Below are 16,930 nucleotides of genomic sequence, written 5' to 3'. Positions count from 1 at the left end.
AAATTATATCGCTTTCAAACCAGAGATTTATGAGTGGAAATTGCAATGTTGGGATAATGTGTTATTGTAGGCTGTCTAGTTTACCTCGAAGCAGAGGAATGACTACTGAATAACAACATAATAAAACAGCTTGATATGAATACATTTAAAGCTTATCTATTTCATAGACTGTAGGTTGTTTTAATATTTGTGATGGCTACACTACAAGGATATCTATGGGCAGGGGTGTCATGCACCCAAAAAATCTGAGGGTGCACAAAGTACGTGAGGATGGCTGGGGGGGGTGGTCCATAGGGGGGCTAATATATATATTTCTGCATATCTAAGCTTACATCTTGAGCTGGCTGTATCTTCCTGACTGGTGATTCTTTTTTTTTATTAAAGAAACTAAATATGATTCTATGCCTCTGGGAAAAAGATTGAAAGGAATGTGAGTCTTATTCAGTACATTTAATTATTGCTTGCTTTTCTAAAGTCTACCAACCTTGCCAGCAGGCATGCCAGCTAAGATAATTAGACAAGCTAGCTACTCTAACTTGATGATAGTCTGAAATGGCTTCTTGGTAGCTAGTTATGAGGTAGTAGTGACACAGCTGATAGTGACTCTACTACCTCATTGGGAACCTAACTGGGCTAGCTAAAGCCAAATTCATAATTGCTAGGTTGCTAGTAGTATTACAGAGAAACAACATCAACGAAATCTTTTAATATATTCACTACCGTTCAAAAGTTTGGGGTCACTTAGAAATGTTCTTGTTTTTGAAAGAAAAGCACATTTTTTTGTCCATTAAAATAACATAAAATCGATCAGAAATACAGTGTAGACATTGTTAATGTTGTAAATTACTATTGTAGCTGGTTCCGGCATATAATTTAATGGAATATCTACATAGGCGTACAGAGGCCCATTATCACTCCTGTGTTTCAATGGCACGTTGTGTTAGCTAATTCAAGTTTATAATTTAAAAGGCTAATTGATCATTAAAAAACCCTTTTGCAATTATGTTAGCATAGCTGAAAACTGTCGATCTGATTAAAGAAGCAATAAAACTGGCCTTCTTTAGACTAGTTGAGTATCTGGAGCATCAGCATTTGTGGGTTCGATTACAGGCTCAAAATGGCCAGAAACAAAGAACTTTCTTCTGAAACTCATCAGTCTATTATTGTACAGAGAAATGAAGGCTTTTCCATGCGAGAAATTGCCAAGAAACTGAAGATCTCGTACAACGCTAACCAGAAATAGAAAGATTGGGAGGCCCCGGTGCACAACTGCACAAGAGGACAAGTACATTAGAGTGTCTAGTTTGAGAAACAGACACCTCACAAGTCCTCAACTGGCAGCTTCATTAAATAGTACCTGCAAAACACCAATGTCACGATCGTGTGGAGGATTGATGGACCAAAACGCAGCTTTAGGAAAATAAGCCATCTTCTTTTATTTTTAAAGATGACGAAAAATAAACACGAAACACTTAATACAAACTAACAAAACAACAAACGATCGTGAAGCTAATAAACGTCGTGCACATACAACAGGCTACAAACGTTCTGACATAGACAATTACTCACAACCAATGAGAGCCTATGGCTACCCTAAATAAGGCTCCCAATCAGAGACAACCGAAATCAGCTGTCTCTAATTGGGAACTCATTCAGGTAACCATAGACTCTCCTAGACAACTAAACATACATAGACAACACTAGACACATGTACTCCACACAAACCCATATACTATACCCAACAACCCCTTTACCATAAAAACACCCAAAACCAACAAAACACAAACATTCCCCATGTCACACCCTGACCTAACTAAAATAATAAAGAAAACAAAGAATACTAAGGCCAGGGCGTGACATAACCCCCCCCTTAAGGTGCGAACTCCGGGCGCACCATTACACAGTCTAGGGGAGGGTCTGGGTGGGCTTCCATCCACGGTGGCGGCTCCGGCTCTGGTTGTGGTCCCCACGTCACCACAGTCCCTAACCACCTCCTAGGCTTCCTCCAAATGACCCCCCTCCACATTAACCCCATTGCATTAAGGGGCAGCTCCGGACTGAGGAATGGCAGCTCCGGACTAAGGGCCAGTACCAGGGTAAGGGCCAGTACCAGGGTAAGGGGCAGTACCAGGGTAAGGGGCAGCACCAGGGTAAGGGGCAGCACCAGGGTAAGGGGCAGCTCCGGACTGAGGAATGGCAGCTCCGGACTGAGGAATGGCAGCTCCGGACTGAGGAATGGCAGCTCCGGACTGAGGAATGGCAGCTCCGGACTGAGGAATGGCAGCTCCGGACTGAGGGACGGCCCATGACTGGCTGACAGATCTGGCTGCTCATGGCTGGCTGACGGATCTGGCTGCTCATGGCTGGCTGACGGATCTGGCTGCTCATGGCTAGCTGACGGATCTGGCTGCTCATGGCTAGCTGACGGATCTGGCTGCTCATGGCTAGCTGACGGATCTGGCTGCTCATGGCTAGCTGACGGATCTGGCTGCTCATGGCTAGCTGACGGATCTGGCTGCTCATGGCTAGCTGACGGATCTGGCTGCTCATGGCTAGCTGACGGATCTGGCTGCTCAAGGCTAGCTGACGGATCTGGCTGCTCATGGCTGGCTGACGGATCTGGCTGCTCATGGCTGGCTGGCGGCTCTGGCAGATCCTGTCTGGTTGGCGGCTCTGGCAGATCCTGTCTGGTTGGCGGCTCTGGCAGATCCTGTCTGGTTGGCGGCTCTGGCAGATCCTGTCTGGTTGGCGGCTCTGGCAGATCCTGTCTGGTTGGCGGCTCTGGCAGATCCTGTCTGGTTGGCGGCTCTGGCAGATCCTGTCTGGTTGGCGGCTCTGGCAGATCCTGTCTGGTTGGCGGCTCTGGCAGATCCTGTCTGGTTGGCGGCTCTGGCAGATCCTGTCTGGTTGGCGGCTCTGGCAGATCCTGTCTGGTTGGCGGCTCTGGCAGATCCTGTCTGGTTGGCGGCTCTGGCGGATCCTGTCTGACGGACGGCTCTAGCGGCTCCTGTCTGGCTGGCGGCTCTAGCGGCTCCTGTCTGGCTGGCGGCTCTAGCGGCTCCTGTCTGGCTGGCGGCTCTAGCGGCTCCTGTCTGGCGGACGGCTCAGTAGGCTCATGGCAGACGGGCGGCTTTGCAGGCTCATGGCAGACGGATGGCTCAGATGGCGCTGGGGAGACGGATGGCTCAGATGGCGCTGGGGAGACGGATGGCTCAGATGGCGCTGGGGAGACGGATGGGTCAGATGGCGCTTGGCAGACGGGCAGTTCAGGCATCGCTGTGCAGACGGCAGACTCCTGCCGGCTGAGGCGCACTGTAGGCCTGGTGCGTGGTGCCGGGACTGGTGGCACCGGGCTGGGGACACGCATCTCAGGGCTAGTGCGGGGAGAAGGAACAGGGCATACTGGACCCTGGAGACGCACATTAGGCCTAGTGCGTGGTGCCGGCACTGGTGGTATCGGGCTGGGAACACGCTTCTCAGGGCTAGTGCGGGGAGAAGGAACAGGGCATACTGGACTCTCAAGGCGTACTATAGGCCTTGTGCGTGGTACCGGTACTGGTGGTACCGGGCTGAGGACCCGCACATCAGGACGAGTACGGGGAGAAGGAACAGTGCGTACAGGACTCTGGAGACACACAGAAGGCTTGGTGCGTGGTGTAGGCACTGGTGGTAATGTGCTGGAGACACGCACCACAGGGCTAGTACGTGGAGGAACAGTAACAGGACGCACAGGACTCTGGAGACACACAGGAGGCTTTGTGCGTGCTGTAGGCACTGTCTTAACCAGACGGCTAGCACGCACCTCAGGACGAGTATGGAGAGCTGTTCCCGGTGACATTAACTCACCAACACGCTCATTCGGACGGATGCCGTGCCTCATGCACCAAACCAGTACATCCCTCATAACTCTCTCCTCCAATTTCTCCATTAATTCCTTTACTGTCTCTGCGTCGCTCACTTCCAAATCCGCCCTCACCGGCTCCTTACGGTAAGCAGGAGGAGTTGGCTCACGTCTCCCGACTGACCCAACTAAACTACCCGAGAGCCCTCCCCCAAGAAATGTTTGGGTTTGACTTACGGGGTTCCAGCCTTGTTTCCGTGCTGCCTCCCCATATCGCCGCCTCTCTGCTTTCGCTGCCTCCAGCTCAGCTTTGGGACGGCGATATTCTCCCGGCTGTGCCCATGGATCTTCTCCGTCCAATATTTCCTCCCAACTCCAATAATCCTGTGTAGCAGGCCACTGCTCCAATTCACGCTGCTTGATCCTTTGGTGGGTAATTCTGTCACGATCGTGTGGAGGATTGATGGACCAAAACGCAGCTTTAGGAAAATAAGCCATCTTCTTTTATTTTTAAAGATGACGAAAAATAAACACGAAACACTTAATACAAACTAACAAAACAACAAACGATCGTGAAGCTAATAAACGTCGTGCACATACAACAGGCTACAAACGTTCTGACATAGACAATTACTCACAACCAATGAGAGCCTATGGCTACCCTAAATAAGGCTCCCAATCAGAGACAACCGAAATCAGCTGTCTCTAATTGGGAACTCATTCAGGTAACCATAGACTCTCCTAGACAACTAAACATACATAGACAACACTAGACACATGTACTCCACACAAACCCATAAACTATACCCAACAACCCCTTTACCATAAAAACACCCAAAACCAACAAAACACAAACATTCCCCATGTCACACCCTGACCTAACTAAAATAATAAAGAAAACAAAGAATACTAAGGCCAGGGCGTGACAACCAATCTCAACATCAACAGTGAAGAGGCGACTCCAGTATGCTGACCTTCTATATATACAATACTAGTCAAAAGTTTGGACACACCTACTCATCCCAGAGTTTTTCTTTATTTTTTACTATTTTCTACATTGTAGAATAATAGTGAAGACTACAAAACTATGAAATAACACATATGGAATCATGTAGGAACCAAAAAAGTGTTAAACTAATCAAAATATATATTATATTTGAGATTCTTCAAAGTAGCCACCATTTGCCTTGATGGCAGCTTTGCACACTCTTGGTATTCTCTCAACCAGCTTAATGAATTAGTCACCTGGAATGCATTTCAATTAACAGGTGTGCCTTGTTAAAAGTTAATTTGTGGGATTTCTTAACTTCTTAATGTGTTTGAGCCAATCAGTTGTGTTGTGACAAAGTATACAGAAGATAGCCCCATTTGGTAAAAGACCAAGTCCATATTATGGCAAGAACAGCTCAAATATGTGAAGAGAAACGACACGTCCATCATTACCTGAAGACATGAAGGTCAGTCAATGCTGAACATTTCAAGAACTTTCTTCAAGTACAGTCGCAAAAACCATCAAGTGCTATGATGAAACTGGCTCTCATGAGGACCGCCACAGGAAAGGAAGCCCCAGAGTTACCTCTGCTGCAGAGGATAAGTTCATTAGAGTTAACTGCACCTCAGATTTCAAGCCAAATAAATGCTTCAAGTAACAGACACATTTCAACATCAACTGTTCAGAGGAGACTGTGTGAATCAGGCCTTTGTGGTATAATTGCTGCAAAGAAACCACTACTAAAGGTGACTAATAATATGAAGAGACTTTCTTGGGCCAAGAAACATGAGCAATGGACATTAGACCGGTGGAAATCTGTCCTTTGGCCTGATGAGTCCAGATCTGCGATTTTTGGTTTCAACCGCTATGTCTTTGTGAGACGCAGAGTAGGTGAACAGATGATATCTGCATGTATGGTTCCAACCGTGAAGCGTGGAGGAGGAGTTGTGATGGTGTGGGTGTGCTTTGCTGGTGACACTGTCTGTGATTTATTTAGAATTCCTGGTGACACTGTCTGTGATTTATTTAGAATTCAAGGCACACTTAACCAGCAGGGCTACCACAGCATTTTGTAGCGTTATGCCATCCAATCTAGTTTGCGTTTAGTGGGACTATCATTTGTTTTTCAATATTTTTTTTAAAAACTTTTACCCCTTTTCTCCCCAATTTCGTGGTATCCAATTGGTAGTTACATTCCTGTCTCATCGTGGCAACTCCCGTACGGACTCGGGAGAGGCGAAGGTCGAGAGCCATGCGTCCTCCGAAACACGACCCAACCAAGCCGCACTGCTTCTTGACACAATGCCTGCTTAACCCGGAAGCCAATCACACCAATGTGTCGAAGGAAACACCGTACAACTGGCGATTTTGTCAGAGTGCATGCGCCTGGCCCGCCACAGGAGTTTCTAGAGCGTGATGGGACAAGGACATCCCTGCCGGCCAAACCCTCCCCTAACCCGAACAGCGCTGGGCCAAATGTGCGCCGCCCCATAGGTCTCCCGGTCACGGCCGGCTGCGACAGAGCCTGGACTCGAATCAGGATCTCTAGTGGCACAGCTAGCAACTGCAATCCAGTACCTTAGACCACTCTGCCACTCGGGATGCCCCATAATTTGTTTTTCAAAAGGACAATGACCCAAAGCACACCTCCAGGCTGTAAGAGCTATTTGACCATGAAGGAGAGTGATGGAGTGCTGCCTCCCCAGTCACCCGACCTCAACCCAATCGAGCTGGTTTGGTATGAGTTGGACCGCAGAGTGAAGGAAAAGCAGCCAACAAGTGCTCAGAATATGTGGGAACTCCTTCAAGACTGTTGGAAAAACATTCCAGGTGAAGCTGGTTGAGGGAATGCCAAGAGTGTGCAAAGCTGTCATCAAGGCAAAAGGTGGCAACTTTGAAGAATCAAAATATAAAATATATTTTGGTTTGTTTAACACTTTTTTTGGTTTCTACATGATTCCATATGTGTTAGTTCTTCACTGTTATTCTATAATGTAGAAAATAGTAAAAATAAAGCAAAACCATTGAATGAGTAGGTGTGTCCAAACTGTTGACTAGTACTGTATATACTGAACAATGATATAAATGCAACATGCAGCAATTTCAAATATTTGACTGAGTAACAGTTCATATAAGGGAATCCGGTCAATTTAAATGCATTCATTAGGCCCTGATCTATTGATTTCACATGATTGGGAATACAGATATGCGTCTGTTGGTCAGAGATACCTTTAGAAATATGGGCCTCACAATGGGCCTCAGGATCTCGTCATAGTATCTCTGTGCATTCAAATTGTCATCAATAAAAGGCAATTGTGTTCGTTGTCCGTAGCTTATGCCTGCCCATACCATAACCCCACCACCACCATGGGGCACTCTTCGCAAATAGCTCACCCACTCGACGCCATACACGTGGTCTGCGGTTGTGAAGCCGGTTGGACGTACTGCCAAATTCTCTGAAACAACACTGGGGGCGGCTTATGGTAGAGAAATGAACATGCAATTATCTGGCAACAGCTCTGGTGGACATTCCTGCAGTCAACATGCCAATTGCACACTCCCTCAAAACTTGAGACTGTCGCATTGTGTTGTGTGACAAAACTGCTCATTTGTGCTGGGGCCTTTTATTGTCTCCAGGACAAGGTGCACCTGTGTAATTATCATGCTGTTTAATCAGCTTCTTGATATGCCACACCTGTCAGGTGGATGGATTATCTTGGCAAAGGAGAAATGTTCACTAACCGGGATGTAAACTAATTTGTGCACACAATTTGAGAGAAATACGTCTGTTGTGCATATGAACATTTTCTGGGATCTTTCATTTCATTTCAGCTCATGAAACATGGGACCAACACATGTTGCGTGTATATTTTTTGTTCAGTGTATAAGGGATCATAGCTTTCACCAGGATTCACCTGGTCAGTCATGGAAGGATCAGGTGTCCTTCATTTTTAGTACACTCAGTATAATAATATATATATAATATAAACAGTATCAATTAAACAGGACATCTGTGCCCCCGATGGGCATGACGCCTCTGTCTGAGGGACAAAATAAAGTAATAGTGACACTACTAAATATAGCTAGAGGGATAATGAACAGGCCCTCTTGTGGTTAGTAGAAAAATAGTTTTGCTTATATTTGTTGCTATTCCAATTGAATCCATTGTGAATGTGAATCCTACCAGTATATTGTTCTAACCCCATTTTACAGTGCATTCTGAAAATATTCATACCCCTTCCCCTTTTCCACATTGTGTTACGTTACAGCCTTATTCTAAAATTGATTCAATTGTTTCCCCCCCCCCTCATCAATCTACACACAATATCCCATAATGACGAAGCAAAAACAGGTTTTTAGAAATGTCTGCAAATGTATATAAAAAAAACTGAATTAATTAAATATCACATTTACATAAATATTCAGACTCCTTATTGAAGCACCTTTGGCAGCGATTACAGCTGCGAGACTTCTTGGGTATGGCGCTACAAGCTTGACACACCTGTATTTGGAGTTTCTCCCATTCTTCTCTGCAGATCCTCTCAAGCTCTGTCAGGTTGGATTGGGAGCGTCGCTGCACAGCTTTTTTCAGGTCTCTCCAGAGATGTTCGATCTGGTTCTAGTCCGGGCTCTGGCTGGGCCACTTAAGGACATTCAGAGACTTGTCCCGAAGCCACTCCTGCCTTGTCTTCGCTGTGTGCTTAGGGTTGTTGTCCTGTTGGAAGGTAAAACTTCGCCCCAGTCTGAGGTCCTGAGCTCTCTGGAGCAGGTTTTCATCAAGGATCTCTCTGTACTTTGCTCCGTTCATCTTCCCCAGACCCTGCCGCTGAAAAACATCCTCACAGCATGATGTTCACCGTAGGGATGGTGCTTCACCGTAAAGATGGTGCCAGGTTTCTTCCAGACGTGACACTTGGCATTCAGTCCAAAGAGTTCAATCTTGATTTCTGCAGACCAGAGAATCTTGGTCTGAGAGTCCTTTAGGTGCCTTTTGACAAACTCCAAGCGGGCTGTCATGTGCCTTTTACTGAGGAGTGACTTCCGTCTGGCCACTCTACCATAAAGGCCTTATTGGTGGAGTGCTGCAGGGATAGTTGTCCTTCTGGAAGGTTCTCCCATCTCCACAGAGGAACCCTGGAGCTCTGTCAGGGTGACTATCGGGTTCTTGGTCACCTCCCTGACCAAGGACATTCTCCTCCAATTTTTCAGTTTGGACGGTCGGTCAGTTCTAGGAAGATTCTTGGTGGTTCCTAACTTCTTTCATTTAAGAATGATGGATGCCACGGGGTTCTTGGGGACCTTCAATGCTGCAGAAAGGTTTTGGTACCCTTCCCTTTTTTCTCTACACGATCCTGTCTACGGAGAATTCCTTCGACCTCATGTCTTGGTTTTTGCTTTGACATGCACTGTCAACAGTGTGACCTTATATAGACAGGTGTGTGCCTTTCCAAATCATGGCCAATCATTTGGATTTACCACAGGTGAACTCCAATCAAGTTGTAGAAACATCTCAAGGATGATCAATGGAAACAGGATGCACCTGAGCTCAATTTTGAGTCTCACAGCAAAGGGTCTGAATACTTACGTAAATAAGGTATTTCTGTTTTTTATACATTTACAAAAATGTCCAAAAACCAGTTTTTCGCTTTCATTAAGTGGTATTGTGTGTAGATTGATAAGAAAAAACATTTAATTTAATACATTTTAGAGTTAGGCTGTAATGTAACAACATTTGGAAAAAGTCAAGGGGTCTGAATACTTTCTGAAGGCACTGTATAATGATAAAATGTAATAATACAATTGCATAACAAACACATAACCGAGGACAAATTCTCTGCCTGATAAAAAACGTCCCTGATCTCTGTCATGTTGTGTCCCTGTCCTTTAGGAGACGTGGTACTGGCCTGGAGAGGTGAGTGCTGACCCTGTGGTGATGAGTGGGGTGAGATGTTCTGGCACGGAGATGTCCCTATCCCAATGCCTGCACCACGGAGCTCACATCACCTGTCCTAAAGGAGGAGGACGCAACGCCGCCGGAGTCTCCTGCTCAGAGAGTAAGGGACTTGTTACACTAACAAAATATGTGAAGTAATATCTACCTTTCTTCAACATCAGATTCACTACTATCTTTATAATTAGCCTTTGATGTGGTGTGCCAAAACCTCATTCATGCTGCATAAGAGCACTCCTATTGCCTTTCCCTGTCAGTAGTCAACCAGTAATAGATGCCTTGCAGCTTTCCCTGTCAGTAGTCAACCAGTACTAGATGCCTTGCAGCTTTCCCTGTCAGTAGTCTACCAGTACTAGATGCCTTGCAGCTTTCCCTCTCAGTAGTCAACCAGTACTAGATGCCTTGCAGCTTTCCCTCTCAGTAGTCAACCAGTACTAGATGCCTTGCAGCTTTCCCTGTCAGTAGTCTACCAGTACTAGATGCCTTGCAGCTTTCCCTGTCAGTAGTCTACCAGTACTAGATGCCTTGCAGCTTTCCCTGTCAGTAGTCTACCAGTACTAGATGCCTTGCAGCTTTCCCTCTCAGTAGTCTACCAGTACTAGATGCCTTGCAGCTTTCCCTCTCAGTAGTCAACCAGTACTAGATGCCTTGCAGCTTTCCCTGTCAGTAGTCAACTAGTACTAGATGCCTTGCAGCTTTCCCTCTCAGTAGTCAACCAGTACTAGATGCCTTGCAGCTTTCCCTCTCAGTAGTCTACCAGTACTAGATGCCTTGCAGCTTTCCCTGTCAGTAGTCTACCAGTACTAGATGCCTTGCAGCTTTCCCTGTCAGTAGTCAACTAGTACTAGATGCCTTGCAGCTTTCCCTCTCAGTAGTCAACCAGTACTAGATGCCTTGCAGCTTTCCCTCTCAGTAGTCTACCAGTACTAGATGCCTTGCAGCTTTCCCTGTCAGTAGTCTACCAGTACTAGATGCCGCCTTGCAGCTTTCCCTGTCAGTAGTCTACCAGTACTAGATGCCTTGCAGCTTTCCCTGTCAGTAGTCAACCAGTACTAGATGCCTTGCAGCTTTCCCTCTCAGTAGTCAACCAGTACTAGATGCCTTGCAGCTTTCCCTCTCAGTAGTCAACCAGTACTAGATGCCTTGCAGCTTTCCCTGTCAGTAGTCTACCAGTACTAGATGCCTTGCATCTTTCCCTGTCAGTAGTCAACCAGTACTAGATGCCTTGCAGCTTTCCCTGTCAGTAGTCAACCAGTACTAGATGCCTTGCAGCTTTCCCTGTCAGTAGTCTACCAGTACTAGATGCCTTGCAGCTTTCCCTCTCAGTAGTCAACCAGTACTAGATGCCTTGCAGCTTTCCCTCTCAGTAGTCAACCAGTACTAGATGGCTTGCAGCTTTCCCTCTCAGTAGTCTACCAGTACTAGATGCCTTGCAGCTTTCCCTCTCAGTAGTCAACCAGTACTAGATGCCTTGCAGCTTTCCCTGTCAGTAGTCTACCAGTACTAGATGCCTTGCATCTTTCCCTGTCAGTAGTCTACCAGTACTAGATGCCTTGCAGCTTTCCCTGTCAGTAGTCTACCAGTACTAGATGCCTTGCATTGAATGCTGATAATAATGGTTGAATACCAAAACATGAATTTGTCTGTCCTGGCCTTTTTATAACATAAGAACTATAATAACTGTAATATTGTAATGATGAAGTATGCTCACATTTTTAACCACTGTCTCTCTCTCCCTCTTCCCTCCCTGCTCTCCCCCTCAGCGGCCCCTGACCTGGTCCTGAACCCCCAGGTAGTGGAGCAGACCACCTATATGGAGGACAGGCCCATGTTCATGCTGCAGTGTGCTTATGAAGAGAACTGCCTATCCACCACCTCCAGCAAGACCCCTGCCAACTCCTACCGCCGCCTGCTGCGCTTCTCCTCCCAGATCCACAACAACGGACAGTCAGACTTCAGACCCAAGGCTGGACGCCACTCCTGGGTGTGGCATGACTGCCATAGGCAAGTTGCTCCATGGCCCTTCCTGTTTGTTTGTGAAATTGAAAGATATGCTTTGTTCACACAGCATGTTGTTAGCCCAGGGCTATGCTCAATGTTATCCAGGCTAGAATTGTATTATTTGTTTAATATGGTGATATACACTCAGTTAGCAGTTTATTAGGTACACCCATCTAGTACCGGGTCGGACCCCCCTTTTTTCTCCAGAACAGACACAATTCTTTAGGGCATGGACTCTACAAGGTGTCGGAAATGTTTGTTGCTCAATTGGTATCAAGGGACTTAAAGCGTTCCAGGAAAACATTCCCCACACCAGTACCGTGGACTCCAGGTAGGATGGATTCATGGACTCATGCTACTTGCACCAAATCCTGACTCAACAGGAACTGGGATTCATCGGACCAAGCAATGTTTTTCCACTCATCAATTTTCCAGTGTTGGTGATCGCGTGCCCACTTGAGCCGCTTCTTGTTTTTAGCTGATAGGAGTGTAACCCGGTGTGGTCATCTGCTGCAATAGCCCATCCGTGACAAGCATCGACGAGTTGTGCGTTCCGAGATGCCGTTCTGCACACCACTGTTGTACTGCTCCGTTATTTACCTGTTTGTGGCCCGCCTGTTAGCTTCCATGATTCTTGCCGTTCTCATTCGACCTCTCTCATCAACGAGCTGTTGTCTCCCGCAGGACTGCCACTGACTGGATGTTTTTTGTTTGTTGCACCATTCTCTGTAAACCCTAGACACTGTCCTGTGTGAAACTCCCGGGAGACCACCCGTTTCTGAGATACTGGATCCGGCACGCCTGGCATCAATGATCATACCACTCTTAAAGTCACTTAGATCACTTGTTTTGCCCGTTCTATCGTTTAATCAAACCGTAACTGAATGCCTCGATGCCTGTCTGCTTGCTTGGCCTCGATGCCTGTCTGCTTGCTTAATAAAGCAAGACACGGCTACGTGACTCACTGTCTGTAGGAGTGATCCATTTTCGTGAACTGGGTGGTGTACCTAATAAACTGGTCACTGAGTGTATTTGACCTCATAGTTGTGTCGGTCACCATGACTACCTAGTTGTCTTTTTATAGGTGACTGACGTTAAGGGAACGTTCTACTGAACTCTCTAGATAACTCCGCTCTTGAGCCATTTTCCATTTCCATACATTCTCTGCCCTGTAATTGGCCACGGACTGAAACGTCTCAGATGTTTTCTGTCAAGGCATTGGGTGAACTAAGCAAAGTCAGCAGCTTCACACAGTCACCAGTTTTACACAAATAAAACCCTCAGTGCCTGTGGGAGTTTGCATATAATCTGAATCGCTAAACATATACAATTTTGAAAGCAAATGTTTATTATGGGTTTCTTAGTGTCTGCCTTAGTGCCATATGTTTCATCAGTCTCTAGCTCTGGTATACAAACATATCTGCTTCAGAGAGAATATAATAGACTCTACAGTAGATGGCAGATCTATTTATAAATGAAGTGTCTCTCTCTTTCTCGCTGTGCCCAGGCACTACCACAGCATGGAGGTATTCACCCACTATGACCTGCTCAGCCTCAACGGCACCAAGGTGGCAGAGGGACACAAGGCAAGCTTCTGTCTGGAGGACACTGACTGTGAAGAAGGTAAGAGCCTGGATAAGTAAATGTGTGTCCCAAATGGCACCCTATTCTTTACATAGAGCCCATAAGGCCCTGGTCAAAAGTAGTCCACTCTATAATGAATAGGGTTCCATTTGGGACACAGACAGACTAGCTACGTATACTATCTTGTTTACCTAGTGTTCCTCACTCCTTGCATAGTACATATATAATACAGCCTGAGCAATAGCTCAACATGCTCTTTCACTCACAAAAGATTCTGTGCCAATGTATGTACTTTGATTAACTTTGATTTATTGTCATCTTGACAGGTATTGAGAAAAGATACGAGTGTGCCAACTTTGGAGAGCAAGGCATCACTGTTGGCTGCTGGGATACGTACAGACATGATATTGACTGCCAGTGGATTGACATCACAGACATCAAGCCCGGAGATTACATATTCCAGGTAAATTACCTTTCTTCTTACGTAAGGTCTTTCCAGTGAAGGAGTGCATCCTAAATGACACCCTATTGCCTATATATCCCAGGGCCCATAAGGCTCTGGTCAAAAGTAGTGCCATTAGGGACGCAACCAAGGTCATTCCTCTACACTATTAAGTCTAATAAAGTGAATTAATTAATTTCATTGGACAAATGTAAAATGCATATAGAGTTTTTTCATTCAACTGATGTTTCATTCAATGTTAATTTCCATTCTTTGTGTTGGATAATGATTCACAGCATTTTGCTCTCTCCAACAGGTTTTTATTAACCCTAACTATGAGGTGCCTGAGTCCGACTACTCCAACAACTTAATGAAGTGTAGATGTAGATACGACGGCCACCGTATATGGATGTACAGCTGTCATAATGGTAAGACAATGGAGTGCCACAATTTGTGTGACTGTTTTACCTCAGAAATTCTGTGTTACTGCATTGCTCCGCAACCACTTTCATAAATGAAAGTTGGATGTTTGCAGACCTCACAAGTAGACTAATGTTAATATGTATAGATCCAGCCATTCATTTGTGCAGGAGGTATATACAGTTGCTGGATGTTAAAGGGCAAGTTCATATTCATTATCTCCAGCACCAAACCAGTGTCTACATATGTGAAAACGGTGTTGTAGAAAAAAATAAGTTCTACCAGATGACATCATCAAAAGTTACAACATTTGAGTGATTTTCAAACACTATGAGATTCGCAGTGACTTGGGGAGCAATAAAATACCCTCCCTCTGGCTAGAAACTTGTTGAAAGTTTTGAAAATCACTGCTTTTCTTACTTTTAATCCTACCCTATGATGTCACAGACAAGCATTGTTTTGGACCAATCTTCTTATAATTTTACTACAGATCATAGAAATACACCCTTTTCACATATTTAGACACTGGTTTGGTACTGGAGATAATTAATGAGGTTGAAAAGTGGCGTAGTTGCCCTTAAAAAACTGATGTTATGGGACTTGGTTTCATCTTGACATTACACTACTTAAGTAATCGAAAAAACGTCTGACAAACTTTGATTTGAAAGTGTAAAGTGTTGAGACGTTTTTAAATGTTGAATTGTAACAATGTGTGACCATTTGTCCCTTTCCTGTGTTCAGGTGGATCATTAAGCACTGAGACTGAGGAGTCCTTCCCTGGGCTACTGAACAACCAGGTGACCCACAGGTAAAAGGATGGAAGAGAAGAACAGAGCAACCATCACCACCACAGAGAAACTGCCAAAATGTCCCCAACCACTAGACTATATGCTATATGGACAAGCTGCCCACCGGCCACTGCCCACCTCTTTCAGACATTCCCTCTCCTTCCTAGGCAGATAATTTGATGTATCCTTCTGTCATCTCAAATTTAATCCCCTCTCATTAGTTTATCCCAAAAGCAGGCAGCTTCTCCCAGCTCTCTGGTTCATATCAAGAAGGGACTGATGCAGTTTCTCACACCCCTGGGTTAGAGACATGAAATATACATTCCCAACTCTCCCCGCTAGAGGTGATGATGGGACCAAATAGCGCCTTATTCCCTATATAGTGCACTATTGGGTGCTGTGTAAATTCTCTGATGTACAGTAATGAAAGTGAATCCTGCTGCACTTTCTTATTTTTTTAATGATAAAACATTCAAAGGTCAAAGGTCATTTCTGCAGAGGTTGGATATCTCTGACAAAGAAATCTTTCTTGAACTATGAACAAAGACATATTTGGGAATACTACAGACTTCATTGATCATTATCTAAAAATAGATTTGTATGGCTTTATAAAGTAAGGGCCTCATATAGGCTACTCTCTAAGTAGCTTAATGAAGATGAGTATTGAGGACACAGTATAATACAATGCAATACAATAGGATCCAATTACTAACTGCCAGTAAGTGCGTTGTTGTTGTGAAGTGTTTAACAAACAGATGTCCTGTGATGTAGTAATTTCACCTGTCTTCTATTTTCTTTTTCTTTGGAAATTTAGACATCATTATTTTGAAGTACAAGGTTGTTACCCTCACCAATCTTTCAGTCTGTGGTATAGATTTCTATGGTCAACACACTCTATCTTTAAGTTATTCTGTCATGTTTCCCATTCTGACATCTGTATTCAACCCCAGTACCCATCCCAAGTGCCTGAGAAGTTCCTTAGTCTACTCCACGCCACAACAGTAGTGGCGTTAGTACGGTAGTTAAAATGGAGGGAGACAACTAATGCCCCTCAGTGCCTTATATTGAGAGAAATAAAGTATTTTTTTTATTTTCTCATGCATATGTTTCTTTTCAACATTCACAAATAATCTCATATTTTCAAGCAAACATCATATTAGTAACTTATTGTTGTATAAGTCAGGGATTTTAATTGCATTTTTTCCCCTTTTCCTTTCAATTTTTTTGTACAATAATGTGTGTCTCATTATTGTATTGTACTTTAAAAAAAGAATGGTGCTACCAAACTGTTATCCTCTGTTTTATGAGGGTACAGTACAGTGACAGCTGAATGGCTACAGTTTCTTATGCTAACTGTATACTTGAATGGAGTGTAAAAATCCATAATGTCCTTTGTTTGATAACTATATTAAAGCAAACAAATCTAAGTTGTTGGTTGGATATTCAGATATTTGGTTATTTAGCAGATGCTGTTATCCAGAGCAATTTACAGGAGCAATGGGGGTTAAGTGCTTTGCTCAAGGGCACAGACAGATTTTTTACCTAGTCGGCTCAGGTATTCGAACCAGTTACCTTTCTGTTACTGGCTCAGTGCTCTTAACTGCTATCTGCCACCCAGATATAAATGATGCCTAATGCCACCATCCTCATGATCACACGCTGTGCTGATTTCCTCAGTCCTTGAATTTGCTGCCATCTTCTGTTTTTTTTACTTTAGGGTAGGGATTTGGCAATGTACCGTAAAGCAGTAGTCTACTACTGTTTGGTATATACAGAGATAGAGAGGACTAATATGGCCTTTTGGCCACTAGAGGCCTCTATCATTCTCAAAGATGATATATGATCTCCACCCTCTGGTCATTTATAGTCATTACAGTTTGTTCTTCACTGCTCTGTTGACTTTAATATAATT

At 44.8% G+C, this 16,930-nt stretch overlaps 1 protein-coding gene across 1 annotated transcript in view; it reads left to right on the top strand.

The window, feature by feature from the left end:
* Positions 1 to 16,445, top strand: part of loxl2b (lysyl oxidase-like 2b) — a 66,386-nt gene extending 49,941 nt beyond the window's left edge. The window contains exons 9-14 of the mRNA XM_055887454.1: positions 9,721 to 9,886; positions 11,547 to 11,787; positions 13,292 to 13,407; positions 13,695 to 13,831; positions 14,127 to 14,238; positions 14,972 to 16,445. Of these exons, the coding sequence (XP_055743429.1) occupies positions 9,721 to 9,886; positions 11,547 to 11,787; positions 13,292 to 13,407; positions 13,695 to 13,831; positions 14,127 to 14,238; positions 14,972 to 15,042 (843 nt within the window). The 3' untranslated portion in view covers positions 15,043 to 16,445. The remainder of the gene's footprint in view (positions 1 to 9,720; positions 9,887 to 11,546; positions 11,788 to 13,291; positions 13,408 to 13,694; positions 13,832 to 14,126; positions 14,239 to 14,971) is intronic.
* Positions 16,446 to 16,930: the final 485 nt, after the last annotated feature.

The sequence above is a fragment of the Salvelinus fontinalis genome, chromosome 28 (genome assembly GCF_029448725.1).
Source record: "Salvelinus fontinalis isolate EN_2023a chromosome 28, ASM2944872v1, whole genome shotgun sequence".
NCBI classification, from domain to species: domain Eukaryota; kingdom Metazoa; phylum Chordata; class Actinopteri; order Salmoniformes; family Salmonidae; genus Salvelinus; species Salvelinus fontinalis.
The sequence above is the reverse complement of the archived record's forward strand: the minus strand, read 5'-3'. Positions and strand labels throughout refer to the sequence as shown.